The sequence below is a fragment of the Scyliorhinus torazame genome, chromosome 7 (genome assembly GCF_047496885.1).
Source record: "Scyliorhinus torazame isolate Kashiwa2021f chromosome 7, sScyTor2.1, whole genome shotgun sequence".
Classification (NCBI taxonomy): domain Eukaryota; kingdom Metazoa; phylum Chordata; class Chondrichthyes; order Carcharhiniformes; family Scyliorhinidae; genus Scyliorhinus; species Scyliorhinus torazame.
The window spans coordinates 188,393,767-188,409,487 of record NC_092713.1 but is presented as its reverse complement, the minus strand read 5'-3'; the positions used below and the strand labels follow the sequence as shown (position 1 = coordinate 188,409,487).

At 45.8% G+C, this 15,721-nt stretch overlaps 1 protein-coding gene across 1 annotated transcript in view; it reads right to left on the bottom strand.

Annotated features, from left to right (window-relative positions):
* Positions 1-13,351, bottom strand: part of LOC140426748 (serine/threonine-protein phosphatase 2A 55 kDa regulatory subunit B beta isoform) — an 892,336-nt gene extending 878,985 nt beyond the window's left edge. The window contains exons 1-2 of the mRNA XM_072511886.1: positions 13,312-13,351; positions 13,114-13,191 (exon numbers count right to left, since the gene is read on the bottom strand). Coding sequence (XP_072367987.1) covers positions 13,114-13,191; positions 13,312-13,321 — 88 coding nt within the window. The 5' untranslated portion in view covers positions 13,322-13,351. The remainder of the gene's footprint in view (positions 1-13,113; positions 13,192-13,311) is intronic.
* Between the last annotated feature and the right edge of the window lie 2,370 nt (positions 13,352-15,721).

Sequence of the window (15,721 nt, the reverse complement as noted above, 5' to 3'; positions counted from 1 at the left end):
ATGTCTGCACCGACCCACTTAAGTTCACACTTCCACCCTATTCCCCGAACCCAATAAACCCCCCTATTCCCCGAACCCAATAAACCCCCCTAACCTTTTTGGACACTAAGGGCAATTTATCATGGCCAATCTACCTAACCTGCACGTCTTTGGACTGTGGGAGGAAACCGGAGCACCCGGAGGAAACCCACGCAGATACGGGAAGAACGTGCAGACTCCACACAGACAGTGAACCAGCCGGGAATCAAGCCTGGGACCCTGGTGCTGTGAAGCCACAGTGTTAACCACTATGCTAACGTGCTGCCCACATTTGCTCGAAAGACTGGCGACGCATGCACGCCCTGGGCTGTCGCCGGCCTCCGCCTCTCTGGGTCTCACCCTGGTCTGATGGGCGGCTGGGTCCACTGGGTGTGGGGCAGGGCCCTGCACATGGGCCCAATCTCAAGCCTCTGTCGACGCTGCCCTCTGTCGACGCTGCTGCGCCGCCATCTCCAGCACCTGGTCTCCCAGCCTGCCAGCAGCACCACTAGGGCATGTTCCGCAAGGTCAAAAATATCATCCATACCGTTCAATATCTGTAAGGATTTGGATGAGAGTGTGAGATTGTCACAAAGCGGTGTCTTCCATCCTGGGACCTTCCATTCCCCCATTGCTGCCCCCTCCCCCCAAATACCCGGCACGCCTTACCCACGCACACTCAGCCACAGTGGGGTCCCTGCTCATCGGACCCAGACCCTGTACCCCATGACACCAGAACATAACGTTACCGAACAGGCGCTGGTCCCCTCACTGTTGCACTCATCCATCCTTCAGCCGCGGACATGGCGCTAGCCCCTGGGTGTTTGGATCTTGGCTGCTGCATGTGTGGTGTTGCTCCAGCAATGTGCAGGCACAGTGTCCAGGCAGCACGGTGTGATTGGGATGCTAGGCAATAACCCCCACATTCCAGATGGCCCACCCACCCACGGGAATACAATTGGAGTGTGTGAAATGCTCACTTAACTACGATTGCCAATTCCCTATTCGCAATAGTCGTCAGCCGCACAGCCAGAGGCAAGCCCAGTGTCCCCAGGCTCTTTGCCCGTGAGCGAGTATGGCTACTCACCTTCTCAGGTCGCCGCAGCAGCTGTTCCGCCAGGTTCATGTTGTTAAAAGGGGTACTAATCGGCGTCCACGTGGCCACTTGTTGGGGAGACTGCTGGATCACTGGAGGCCATTGGATATGTGGCGTCTCACATTAATTGTATGGAAATAAGTGCTTCAGTGGTGAATATCAGTTTCTCACCACGCTACGGCGGGATCCCGATTTCGCCTACGAGAGCGAGCCAGTTGCATCACAAACAGTTGGCGCCCAGTGGGATTCTAATTTTTGGCCTCGTCACCCTCTCGCTCGAGTGCAACAAAGCCACTGAATCACACCATTTGTTTCAGTTGGACGTCTTCCAGTTAGTTTCTTCTTCAGTCTAGGCTTTCAGTTGGATGTTATCTTTTCTTTCAGCTTGAAATGTTTTTTACTGTAGACTCACAGAAATAGAAGGCAGCCAGCATTAGTAGAGAGAGAGAGAGATTCTTCTTTCTGGGCCTGGACATTTCTGCCTACAGACAGTAGACAGCAGAGCAGAGAGGTAGAGCTGCTTGAACCATGAGTGGCTTATCCTGGGTTCTTTCTGAAAACCCCCATCTGACAGGAACCAATTGCTGTCAGTTCCCCGGCAGAATATTGTCCTGGCCAATCCATAGGCCACCAGCCAAGCAATCGAAACAGACCTCTCCAATCTCTTGGATACCATAAAGTCTGCTGCCCAAAATACAAAAATTTTATAACACAGTGTACTATTTTGACACAGAGTTCCTTACTCTGCTCAACTTTGAAAGGCATGTCTCCATTGACAATCCAAGGATCAAAAATGATAAAGACAAAATAAAAGAAATATAAACGGGACTTCCGGTGAAGCCATGGAGTGAGTGGTCGCACATTTGGTGGCTCCCCTCAAGATGGATTTTTCAGTCCTTCCCCACCGAAATGTTGTGGTATTTGAGGGTAAAAGGTGTACATCTATCCAAGTGTGAATTGTATTCTTATATCCTTCCATCTTCTACAGTTTTAACAGCTTAAATCCATCCCCTCCAGACACTTAGTAAGCAATGTCCCCTGCTGCTAAGCAAATTTGCATATCAAAAACCCTCCAGACAGCTGTATTCTTAACAGTTCACCTTTTATTCAGTTTTTTTACTTTATTTTATCCAAAACTTCTTTAACCTTAATTTTCTTCAATTCTTAAATCTTCATTTTCTTCAAAGACCTTGACACCCTTCACCGAATCCATCAATATCTCTCTATCTTTTGCATTTCATCTATACTACCTACAATACCGCCTATCTTTGTGCCATTGGCATATTTAGATACGTAACTTTCTATCCCATCATCTTAATTCATTGCTAAATATGGTGAATAGTTAAGGCCAATGCCACTCTCAACTTCACAAGGCTCGAGTTCCCACACAGATTGCGCACAAGAAGCTTACGTTACCGTATGTGCGCTCCCACCCAAAGAAAATTTAAAGGGCTGGCACACCTAAGCGAATATGCCGCACACTACAAAATTTAAAAATTGACAGTACATTGGTTGAAGGATGTCCCCAGCTCCATCAAGGCATCCAAGTCGCATCTTCAGCAACCAACGGATTGCTCGATGACCACTCTTGTGCACTTGTGTTTCCAACTGTATTTTTCCATTGCATCAGTGGCAGTGTTTCACCACACAACTTAAAAGTTTATTTTAAAGCAATTAAATGAGTCAATTAAATCCTACTTCAGCAAAAGAACTGTGAACTAATGTAAGACATGCTGCTCCTGTTACTTAATGACAGCACCTTCTGTTACTTCCCTACATAAAAATGTGCATAGTTGAATTAAGGCCATTCAGCCCATCATGCCTGTGCAGTTCTTTCAAACAGCTATCCACCTAGTCCTTCCCGCTTCCTCTTTTCTCTTGCCCTGCATGTTCCTTTTCAAGTACAGATCCATGTCCCTTCTTTGTAAAGGATGGCAAAAAATCATATAAAAGATTACTTCACAAAGTAATGTTTAGCTTTAAAGTAAACAGGTTGTGCACAGTCAAAAGGTTTAGTAATTTTTCTTTATTCTTTTCATGGGATAGGGGTTCATTGTCAAGGTAAGGCCTATCTCTAATTGCCTTTGCACTGAGTGGCTTGTGAGACCATTTCATTTGGCAGTTAGAATCAACCACATTGTTGTGGGTCTGGAGTCACAGCAGGTCGGCCACAGCAGGTAAGGATTGCATATGTCCTTCCCTTAGAGGCATTAGTGAACCAGATGGGTATATGGTCACCATTACCGAGATCAGCTTTCACTTCCTGATTTATTAACCAGATTTGAATTCCGCCAGCTGCCATGGTAGGATTTGAAGCCATGATTCCCAGAGTATTACCCTGGGCCATCAGATTACTAGCCCAGTGACATTACCGCTACTACACCATCTCCCCCACAAACAGTAAACCTCCAAAACAAATCACAACAAGAGGCAGAATTGAATGCCCTGCCCCAAGGTGAGCTTGGTGGTGGGAGGGCATTTAGGTTGGACAGTAGAGTGGCAGCTGTGAGCCCATTGTCTTCCCACCTCTACCCTGATCACATCCATGGCAGGTAGGCTCAGCACCTGTCCTTCTTGCCTATTCGCACTCTATAAAACCCATTCTGCCATCACTCGCCTGTGTCCTGGGTCCCTCATTGACCCTGGGCCTCAGGTGGGTGTTTTGCAGGCAGCTCCCACTGCAGAGCAATGCACAATGCCTGTCTCTGGTTGGCCAGCATCTCTTGGCGGGGAGGGTGATTGCAGGACTTGCACTGCCCAGTTAAGTGCCTCGGCACTCTTTTGGCAGGGGGCTCCCCGAAAGGAAGTATCTTGGACCTCTCACTAGCTCGCCAGCCAGCAGGGACCTCTTTCGCCTTCATTAAATGTTGCCAAACAAGAACAACTTGCATTTCACCATTTTAATACAGTGGAACATCCCAAAGGACTTCACATAAACAGACAAAATAAAGTATTGATTAAAAAGTTTAAAAAGATGACATTAGGCCAGATGACCAAAGGCTTGGTCAAAAATATACATGTTATGGAGCGTTGTAATGGGGAAGGGGGGGGGGGGGGGGGTGCAGAGAGGGTTAACAATCATTCCAGAGCTTAGGACCTATACAGCCAATGGCATGACCACAATAGTGGGCGAAGGAAACTGGGAATACAACAAGGCAACACGAGGTTTATTCAAAGCAAGAAATACAATTTTTAATGAGGTTTAATACAAGGCAATTTCATTCAAATCTTCATTAAAGAACAGTAAGAAGTCTTACAACATCAGGTTAAAGTCCAACAGGTTTGTTTCAAACACTAGCTTTTGGAGCACTGCTCCTTCCACAGGTGAATGAACCGAAAGCTAGTGATTTGAAACAAACCTGTTGGACTTTAACCTGATGTTGTAAGACTTCTTACTGTGCTCACCCCAGTCCAACGCCGGCATCTCCACATCATTCCTTAAAGAAGGTATATTTCTCATGTGGAGCTTTAACACATCAGTTAAACAAGCGTTGAAGAGAAAATTATATTATCTGTGCAGGAGTAAAACTGCTCCATAACATATTCTAGCAATCTAGCCTACTCAAATCAAATATTTTAATCGCCTATGTATGAGTCATCCTAGGACACTGAAGTATCACGCACAGAGTTTTATATTATGTACTCCCAGTTATAACACAGTGGGTGACAACCCGAGACTCAATTTTCAGTACTCTTTGTTCATTTTTTCCAGTTTGTTTTATTGAAAATTCAGCACACACCATTACTCCAAGAGAGTGAGAAAAAAAAAATCAGTTTTAAAAGCAAATACATTTCCATGGTATTGGCAGCAATCTTACTTGGAAGGCGTATCATGCGATTTATTTTAGGTGTACAATGCACCACACGCATTGACATACACATTTCACCTCTTAACCACACTGCCAACTCCCTCTCCCACTCTTGTACTGCATTGATTCCTTCCCATAAATCTGACCTTCCCGAGGCGGCCGCACAATGGAGGGCTCTCGGTCGGCAACGGCATTTTTGGGGCTTTAAGCCCGGTCCCAGGGTCCGCGGAGGCGGCAGAAGAAGGGAGAAGGCACGGAGGAGGCACAGTGAAGACACAGGAGGAAAAAAGGAACAAAGAAAAATGTCGAGGGTGAGCAAGAAAACGGCTGAAAAAAACAAAAAAAAACAGCTGGAGGTCCGTCGTGGAGTGGAAAGGTCACCGCGGGGTCACCAGGATAAATGGAGGCTGGAGCACCAGGGAAGGCCGCACTGCTTACGGCTGAAGAAATAACTAAGGTGATGGCGGCGGAATTTGAAAAGCAGTTGGCGCAGATTGAAAAATGCATGGAGACGGTGAGGAAGGAGATGAGGGAGGTTTAGAGTGTGCTGGTGGAGGAGGCGGTTTCCCCGGTGAGGACGGAGGTGGCGAGCGCAGTGGCGGAGGTGCGAGAGCAAGGGGAGGCGCTGAAGGAAGTGAAGGAGACGTTATTGCAGCACGGTGATCAACTTGCCTTGATGGGAAAAGAGATGCGGAAGGTGATGGATACTAACAAGGATCTGCGAGGAAAAATGGAAGACCTGAAAAACAGATCCAGGCGACAGAATTTGAGGATTGTGGGGCTGCCCGAAGGAGTTGAAGGACCGAAGCCGACTGAGTACTTTGCCGCGATGCTGGCAAAATTATTGGGGGAGTGGGAGGATCCCTCCCGATATGAACTGGATCGGGCTCATTGGTTGTGGAGGCCTATACCAGAGGCAAGTGAGCCGCCAAGGGCAGTGACTCTGTGCTTCTGTAGGTACAGGGTGAAGGAGAAGGTCCTGAGCTCGGCCAAGCAGAAGCGGGTGGTGCAGTGGGCTGGAGCGGGTATACGTGTATACCAGGACTTTACGGTGGAGCTGGCAAGGAGGCGGGCTGCCTTCAACTGGGTGAAGAGGGCACTGTACATTAGCAAGGTGCAGTGCGGCATTGTATATCCAGCGAAGCTGAGGGTGACTTACAAGCTCAGGGACTTTTATTTTGGAACGGCGGAAGCAGCGGAGGAGTTTGCGAAAGCAGAAGGACTGTGGCAGAACTGACAAATTGAGGAATGGCCATGTGCCGATGTAACCTCATGACTGTATTTTCTTCTTCTTTGTATCACTGCGCGCGGGTGTAGAGACTAAAGGAGCCAATGTGGTATCTATTTGGACAAGGGAAGGGACGGGACTTTCACTCGAAATGAGAGTTCTTTGGGGTGTAGGTGGATATGCGGGGTTTGTGTGCTAAAAGGGGATCTTTGGGCTTTCCTAGGGCCGGGCAAGTGGGAAAGGGACTCGGGCGGGGACCTCCACGCTGGCCGGTTTAAGCCGGCCAGTGAACGGGAGTGAGGTGGGGGGAGGGGCTGCGGCCATCGGAGCCTGGCAAAACAGGGTCCGAGTGGTCTAGCCGGGGTGGAAAGTTGGGGGGAAGGAACTGAGATTGGGAGGAGAAGTTTTACAAGAGGCAGTGGACAGGAAGAGCTGGAGACCTGCGGGGGGGGGGGGAAGCTGTGTAAGATTAAGGGTGACTACGGGTAATCCCTGATTCCTTTTTGCCATTTGTTTATGTAAACATGCGGGTTGAGGTTTGGGGGTTGGTGGGTAGATGGGATCGTTGTTATTATGGGGACTGACATATCTTGCTGATTATTGTTTATTGTTGATGGATGTAAATGTGGGAGAAAATGTGAAAAAGGAGAATAAATTTTTTTAAAAAAAAACTCTGACCTTCTCCTCCACCAAGGATACTGTAAGTTCACCAGTGTCATTAGAAGTGCTATTTTTTGGCCAAGTCCAAATCTAGATGAGAAGATCATCATACATGTATATCATACACTAGCTCGAAAGACAGAGATGACAAGGTACATAAATTAAAAACTACACAAAGCCTGTAGGTTTTGTAAATTAGATCATTTTTTAAACCATTTTCAACACTCTTTTAGCAACTGGCTTACACATATTCCCTTCGGCTATATATTTAAAGTAAAACACATTAATACTGGGAATCAAAGAACATTCGAAAAAGCATTACGTTCTGGTAAAACGTGAATATTTCAAGCACTTCCTATCTTGGATATTACAACAGTGGGTGTGGATGTGGCTGCTATTGTGGGAGTTCACGTCACTGATGGTGGAAACTCCCAGATAACATATGATAACGCATGGTAAACGTAAGGAAGATTATTTAAAAATAGATGATTTCAAGGATCTGGAAGAAGAGTAATTTTGCACTCGAAACATAACATCTCTCTCCACAAAAGCTGCCAAACATGCCAGGTATGTCCTGTACACAAAAATCAGGAAAAGTACAACCCAGCCAGTTACTGCCCCATCATTCGACTCTCAATCATTAATAAAGTAATGGAAGGGATCATCAACAGTGTACTCAAGTGACACCTGCTTAGCAATAACCTGCTCACCGATGCTCAGTTTAGATTCTGCCAGGGTCACCCAGCTCCTGACCTCCTTACAGCTTTTGTTTAAACATGGAAAAAAGAGCTGAACTCCAGAGGAGAGGTAAGAGTGACTGCCTTTGACATCCAAGGCCACCTTTGACCGAGTGTCGCATCAAGGAGCCATAGCAAAACTGGAGTCAATGGGAATCATGGGGAAAACGCTCCGTTGATTGAGCCATATCCAGCACAAAGGAAGGTGGTTGTGGTAGGTCAGTAATCTCCACTCGAGGACATCACTGCAGGAGTTGCTCTGGGTAGTGTCCTAGGCCCAACCATTTTCAGCTGCTTCATCAATGACCTTCCATCTAACATAAAGTAGAGAAGTGGGGATATTTGCTGATGATCGCACGATGTTCAGCACCATTTGCGACTTGTCAAATACTGAAGCAGTCCATCCCCAAATGCAGCAAGACCTGGACAATATCTAGGCTTGGGCTGGCACGTGGCAAGTAACATTCAGGCCACACAAGTGCCAGGCAATGATAATTTCCAACAAGACAATCTAACCACCAGCCCTTGACATTCAATGGCTTTACCATCACTGAATCCCCTACTTTCAACATCCTGAAGGTTACAATTGACCAGACACTCAATTGGACTAGCCATATAAATACTGTGGCTACACAGCAGGTAAGAGGTTAAGAATCCTCTGGCAAGTACTCACCTCCTGACTTCCCAAATTCTGTCCACTATCTAAGGAGTTTGATGGAATACTCTCCTTCTGCCTGGCAACATTCAAGCTTGACACCACCCAGGACAAAGCACCCAACTTGATTGGCATCCCTTCCACAAACATTAACTCCCTCCACCACCGACGCACAGTAGCAGCAGTCAGCACCATTAACAAGATGCACTGCGGGAACTCATCAAGGCTCCTTAGACAGTGCCTTCCAAACTCACTACCACCTAGAAGGACAAAGGTTGCAGATACATGGCAATACCACCACCGGAAGGTTCCCCTCCAAGCCACTCACTGTCTTGGCAATAAACCACTGTTCCTTCACAATCGGTGTGTAAAAAACCTGGAACTCCCTCCTTAACACCGCCATGAGTGTACCTATGCCACATGGACAGCAGCAGTCCAAGAAGGCAGCTCACCACCTTCAAGGGCAATCAGGGATGATCACTAAACGCTGGCCTAGCCAGTGAAGCCCACATTCCATGAATGAATTAAAAAAGAACTGAAGTTCTTTTTTTTTTTTTTAAGAACTTCTGTTTTTATAATAATAATAATCTTTATTGTCACAAGTAGGCTTACATTAACACTGCAATGAAGTTACTGTGAAAAGCCTGGAGTCGCCACATTCCGGCGTCTGTTCGGGTACACAGAGGGAGAATTCAGAATGTCCAATTCACCTAACAGCACATCTTTCAGGACTTGTGGGAGGAAACCGGAGCACCCGGAGGATACCCAGGCAGACACGGAGAGAACGTGCAGACTCCGCACAGACAGTGACCCAAGCCGGGAATCAAACCTGGGACACTGGCACTGTGAAGCAATGGTGCTAACTACCGTGCTACCAAAAAAACTGTTTTTTTATTCTCCAAAGAAATTCGAAGTTCCCAGCCAGCCCACTCAGAAACCAGACTGTAGCCCATCTGCCACTCAGGCCAATTCATGGTAATAGTTGCTGCCTCCTAACAATGACAGGAGACAATTGAGTTAACAACCAGGAAATCAGGCCATCATTTCAACAACCTTCCCTTAAATTTCTCCGAGAACCCACAAGATACAAACCTGGTGAACGTTCAACTCTGATGCCATTGATCAGGAAGTACATAAAATGGTCCATCATGTATTTTATTTTTAAAATGCAGGTGTGCCTTTCTGGAAACACATCTGAGTACACTATTATAAGATTGGTGCCAGACCAGTCAAGTTTTGTTCATTTTAGTTTACAAACAACATCTACTCTGAGCTAACTCTCTCCTAAAAAGTAAAAGCTTCAAATGTGCAATCCTTGGCACTGTCTTTGATTTCATTCCTGATGATTCTCCAGGAATTGATGGCTTTGCTGATTGCTGAGACAAGCATTGTACGGAGTCAGTGCTGGTATAGCAAAACGTAGTCATCCCTACTAGTAGGCACCTTTCTAGCCAACACGCACTTCAATGTCAGATCATTCTTTGAATAAATTAAGAAAAATATGATCTTCTGTGAGCCCAAAAGGTTACTAAAACGTCAGCATGTAATCTGTTCTGACTGGACAATGAAGCAGCTACAAAAAAACCAGCACAAATGAAACAACAGCAATAAGTAGGGTTAGTGCGTCAAGTCTCATTTGGTTTAAAGCATAATATTATTTCCATAAACTATGGTTCAAATCCCAAGGCTACAGCACAAATGTGAACTGACACTCTGGTGAGATACCTAGGGAGTGCTGCACTGTTGGAGGTGCTGTTTTTTGGATGAAATTAAGGTCCATCTGTCCTCTCAGATAAGAAATAAAATATCCTATTTCAGAGAACAACAGACAAGCTATCCAGGATCTTCTAGCCAATATTTATCCCTCAGCCAAGTTCATTAGACCAGATTAAGTGGTCATTGTCACCTTGCTGTTCATGGGATCTTGCTATGCTCAATTGAGTGCCACTTTTCCTGCGCTTTCAAACATCCTGAAGTTGTGAAAGCTGCTATATAAACGAAAGTCATATCTTTGTTTCATACAACTAGGTCAAGAAAATGCTAAAACTCAACGAATTTGATTAAATCTCTTGTTTCACAAATTTCACAACCACCCTCTCTGAAGCTATCAAAATTTGGCAGTATCTTTGAAATTGCAGTCTTCTTTCCTCACCAGACGGAAGACTAAGTATATTTTTTTAATTAGTGAATAAAATCCAAGTGTGCTGAACTGTGTTACAGCACCAACATTGGATTGGATGTGTTTATTGTTACATGTACAGAGGTAGTGTGAAAAGTATTGTTCTGCGTACAGTTCAGACAGATCATTCCATACACAAAAAGAAAAAACATAGGGTAAACATAAAATACACAATGTAAATACATAGACACAGGCATCGGGTGAAGCATACAGGAGTAGAGCGCCACTCAGTAGAGAAGATGTGTGAAGCGGTCAGACCAGTCCATAAGAGGGCCGTTCAGAAGTCTGGTAACAGCAGGAGGTGGGGAATTAAATGCTTTATTCTGCACTATTCCAGTTAGTGTCATTGCTTACTGCTCGCCGCCTCAGTCATGTTTGGTCCCCAAACCCAGCTTCAAAACACATCTCAGTCACCATCTAGACTGCTGACTTTGACAATATTGTCTGTCTACACACCTACTTCATCCCACTGGTGGGGAAAAGACTATACGTGGATTTATACGTCAAAACATTCATCTTGCAGTCTCCTGAACTGTATCCTGGATACGTGTAACTCATCCAACAGACCAGACCCCACAAAGTACCATTAACTCTGGGCCAGACTAACCTCCCCTGCTTCTCCATCACCCACCAACCAAATTTAAAATCCTATTGTTCTCTACAAACCTATCCATAGCCTCACCAAATCCCACTCCCTCTTCCACCCCTTCCGTCAACTTGCACCTTCCATTTTTGATCACATTCCTCTTTTTCACATGCCTCCCCATTCCAGAATTAGACAAAGCCATTAACCATCTTGGCCCCAACTCTGAAGCACTCTCTTGCCTGTGCCTTCTCGCTCCGCTTTTCAGATGCCTCTTTAAAACTCACCTCTTGGTCACCACCTTCTTTCATTGTTGCTTGGAGTTGCTACGGGGCGTTTTGCTCCAGTAATGACTCTTAGGAGACCCATGGAGGAAAATCCAAAAGATTGCCGATGGGTTAATGGGTCAACAAGTTCCTGTCATCAACTCATCTTGCCATAGACCAGAGGTCAACAGAAGCAGCTATCCCCCAGGCAACAGTGAGTAACCAATTGTGCATTCTGCCCTATTCTAATTGGGGCCACTGCTTTCTGCTCGCCACCTCCAACATGTTTGGTCCGTGAGCCCAGCTTCAAAGTACTTATCTCGGTCACCATTTTGACTTCCGGCTTAAACAACATTACCTGACTACACACCTACTTCTTCCCACTGCAGTTAACTGATCACTTGGGACCAGAATGAGGATGTCACCAGGATCTTGCCAGTAGCAGATACATTCCATGCCTTGTACGAAGACTGGAGGGCAGGGTCCCTGAAGGCAGTCTCCTAGCTGAAGGCCATGGTCAGTCAATGAGCCCTCCTTTATTTACCCTCCCACTCCAGAACCACTTCTGCCACAAGGCTTCAAAGTGGGACCCCTTCACAATGATGTCCAGACAGATGTGGTCACAATTTTAATAATTTTGCATCTTCTCAATGCACCTCCATCTTGAAGCACCAAAAGTTCTCCTGCCTGCTGCAGCAGCAATCCAACTCTCCAGTGGGCCTGTCACAGGACATCATTGGGGGTCCTCCCACTTGGTCAGGCAGGTGCCTGTTCCACCTGCCACTCTTAATTACTTCTAGAGGTGACCACTTAATTGACTGTCTCAGGTAAGATTATGCAGGCAGGCACACAGGCATCACCAGCACGGTCCCAGTCTAAGAAAATCTTCAAAGGCAGTAAAAATAAGAACATAAGAATTTATGAAATATGAGTAGGAGTTGCCCATACAGCCCATCGAGCGTTCTTGGAATAAGTGCACAATTATAACTAACATTTTAGTTGTATAATAGAACAGACAAGGCTAGCACCACAAACTATAGGCTGGAGTGGAGCCTACAAATAACTTGGGAAATAATTTATTCTTACCCCAATATGCACAGTCACCATGGCACATTAAACCACCATAGTACAAAAAAAACCTACCACCCCTCATGTTGTAGCAGATGCAGTAATGGTCTGAGGCATTATAATCAAACCACAGTTACCGCCAAAACTCTCAGATTTTGTAGTCTGCAAATCAAAATCCCTCTATTCTTGCCCCCGAATTTACAGCAAGAATCTACAACGTGTACATAAATGCCTACAAGCCAAAACCACACATTATCCCTCAGGTTAACAGTTCAGGTCAACAGTTTATTATCATACAGCCGAGAGTTCAGTCAGCATACAATACACACATCAGTATATGAACAAACATAACCAGTAGCTGTCTGCACTAAGTACCGTATTTGCTCTTACAACCTATCACTGAGCAGGTTCAAGGGATCCTGTCAAGGGAGTTTGGTGTTGACAGTTAGACACATGTTCACTTCCTATTTTTTTACAGCATTAAACCCTTTTGCTTTCTGCAACCAATGACATTTGTAAACAAACAATTAGTCACAGTAGCACTTACTCATCTGTGCTACAACTGTAAAATCTGAATACAAATAAAAGAAAGTCATTATTTTATGGGGTGCGGTGAAGGATAGCGGAATTTCTAATTTGGATGCAAAGCTGCCATTCAAAAAGGTTAGAGCTCTACATGGCACTGAGGAAATCAGCTCACACAAACGCTCCCCTGTTTCAACCAGCACTGTCAGGGAAGTTGTGACTGTAATTACATTACATTTTAGATTTATTCTGGGTCGGGGAGGACGGAAGAGAGAGAAGAAAGGTTTACCTTCTGACACATCCTCGTCAATAGTTCCTTTAACCTGGGAGAAACACCACTGCATTTCGTTTGCATTGCCTCCAAACCCTGTAATAGAGAAAGACAGACATATCAAGATATAAAAAGAAATAAGCTACGCGCCATCATTCTCATTGCCTGGAAGATACTTTGTCCACAATCTGCAGCAGCTCTTTACTGCTCCCTTACCCGGCATCATTCTCCAACAGACCGTGCAGCTGCTGCTGGCTCCGAGGCAGCAGCCAGAGGGGGAGGGGGGATCCTGTCAATCACCCGCTCCCCCGCCCCCTCACCGGCCACCAGCCAATAGCAGAACATCGGAAGTACATAGCCCCCCCACTTCCTTAGCAACGACAGACATTTTTCCCCAGGGAATTGGGCGTTGAGTTTTTTTGTTGGAATGAGAATGGTCCACCTTCCCCTTTTTCTTTGGAATGTGGAACTGTCGGTATTACATCTCATTCGCTTCACCCTGGATGGAGCTATTTCAGAGCTCACTGCTGGGGTTGACTTAAAATGGCACAAATTTTGACCCATTTCAAATCTGGTAGTGGCCAATCAGGCAAGTCACACACTTTTCCTTCACCCTCAGTAGGTCAAATGGAATGTCATTTATTGCAAAGGGAAATAGAGTAAAGCTAGAGCCTTAGGTGAGGCCACGACTGGAATACTATGCAATTTTGATCTCCTAAAGAATATACTTGCATTAGAGGCAATTCAGAGATGGTTCATTGACTGACTCCTGGGATGAAGGAGTTACCTTATGAGCAAACGTTTGATAGGTTAGGCCCACACCCATTGGAGTTTAAAGAATGAGAGGTGATCTTATTGAGACATAAGATCCTGAAGGGACTTGTCAGGGTGATTTTTGAGAGAATGTTTTCCCTTGTGGATCTCTAGAACTAGGGAACTAGTTTAAAAATTCAGGGTCTCCGACCTGATATGAGAATTTTCTTTTCTCAAAGGGTAATTAGTCTGCTGCATTTTACAGCGACATTGAATTTATTCAAGGTGGATTTAGATTTTTGACAGACTGGAAAGTCATGGGTTTTGGTGGGAGGAGGGGGCAGATTCCAAAGGTACCTGAGGCTGTGGGATTCAATCCCTTCGCCTTGGGGACCTCGGGCGAGCGCTGTTTGGTTCTGGTCCTACAAATGAGGCCCAAATGGAATGGCACTCATTGGGGTCTCCAAGGGGATCGGAGGCCCCCTGCTGCATGCCCTGTGGGCAGGGTGGTGCCCTGGCATTGCTGGTGCCACTTGGGTAGCCTGGAAGTGCCACCCTGGCAGTGCCACATGGCACTGCCAAGGTGCCAAGCCAGCATTTGTTGCACACAGGCGTGATCGAGCTAGAGTTGTCCACCGTGGGTGTTGGGGGGAGCCAGGGAACCCTCCCATGTTGCGTTCGGGATGGGGGGGGGTCGGGGATTTTATTGTGGGCCTCTGAGATCGGGACGGCATTTAAAAATGGTGCCCCAATCTCTTGCTACGACGGAGAGTTCCGGCGAGCAGAGCACCCCCTTGTAAAAGACGGGTGCTATATGCAGCCTCGGACACGCATTCCCTGTTTCGGCTCCTTATTCAAAGCGAGTCGCGTAGAATTGGCATGTGTTTCTCGGCACTGCGAGTACCAGGAAACATGCAACTAAATGGGCTTGCTCAGGGATTTTGTTCCCTTTTGCGAAAATCGTGCCCATTGTGTATTTTCAGAGTCCAAGTTACTATTGAACCACACACTTTTACATATGTTGTAGTTTGGAGCAATTGATTGTGATGGTAGAGGCCCCAATTTCTTTCCATCACATGGCTAACTAGGAATCTCCCCCACTCTTTATCATCTATCATTGGTATGTGTTGGTAAGATTTACAAGCTGATACTCAACTGTTCGGCCATGTAATGGCCGCACCTTCCTTGGCCATCAAGTCTTGGAGTGGGACTTGAGCTCAGTGACTTTGGCTCAGAGACAGGGATGCTATCCACTGCGCCACAAGACCTCCCACCCAGGTGCTTAAGATATCTCAAATACTTTGAACAGATGAGTGGTTGGGGTTGATCGGTTAGTCCACTTCAATTATTGATATGTAACTTGAAATTATGTGATATTTCATACACCCGAAGCTGCTTATTGAAGAATGAAATTAATTGAAAATCGTTTATTGTCACAAGTAGGCTTCAAATGAAGTTATTGTGAAAAGCCCCTAGTCGCCACATTCCGGCACCTGTTCGGGGAGGCTGTTACGGGAGTTGAACGTGCTGCTGGCCTGCCTTGGTCTGCTTTCAAAGCCAGCGATTTAACCCTGTGCTAAACATTTCCTGACATCAGTAGCATCATTAACAAGTGAGAAGAATTATACAAGGTAGCCAAGTATCTACATTTCATAGTGATCATGCTTTATCAGCACTGGGCTTCTCTTCACCAATTGTATTCCCATCATGAATGCTGGCACTCATTTACTTATTGTGACTGCAATCATTTGCAGATCACAATTGTTTAAGTTGAGCAAGGTCAACATCCCTGAGAGTCTAGCCTCGATACAACAAGAACATTATAAATGTTCTGCTGGAGGATTGCCTTCAATACGTCAAGGTGTCCTTTCTT